At 68.1% G+C, this 329-nt stretch overlaps 1 protein-coding gene across 1 annotated transcript in view; it reads right to left on the bottom strand.

Annotated features, from left to right (window-relative positions):
• The window catches only part of WDR61 (WD repeat domain 61), a 21143-nt gene that overhangs the window by 4676 nt on the left and 16138 nt on the right, over positions 1-329 (bottom strand). Inside the window, 1 exon segment of the mRNA XM_015566183.1 lies at positions 46-291. Within this exon segment, the coding sequence (XP_015421669.1) occupies positions 46-291 (246 nt within the window).

Raw genomic sequence — 329 nt, 5'->3', positions numbered from 1 at the left:
CGGGGGCCAGGGGCAAGGCCGGAGGGAGGGGAGCGCGGCCCTTACGTAGGCGATGCTGAGGATGAACTTCCCGCGCGTGTCCAGGGAATACTCCTTCTTCCCGCTCTCCACCCCGAAGATGTTCACCTTCCCCACGTGCGTGCCCGTGGCCAGGTACTGGGAGTCGGGAGAGAAGGCCAGCGTCCAGGCGTCCACTGCCCAGGAGGAGAAGGGGAAGGACGGTGAGCGGGAGGGAGCCCGATGCCGCACCGTGTGAACCGCGGTGGGAAGAGGGAGCAGCGGCCACTCCAGTCACAGCTTCTCCAGGGAAAGCGGGCGCCGCTCCCCCA

This window comes from Myotis davidii, unplaced genomic scaffold (assembly GCF_000327345.1).
Source record: "Myotis davidii unplaced genomic scaffold, ASM32734v1 scaffold1622, whole genome shotgun sequence".
Classification (NCBI taxonomy): domain Eukaryota; kingdom Metazoa; phylum Chordata; class Mammalia; order Chiroptera; family Vespertilionidae; genus Myotis; species Myotis davidii.
The sequence above is the reverse complement of the archived record's forward strand: the minus strand, read 5'-3'. Positions and strand labels throughout refer to the sequence as shown.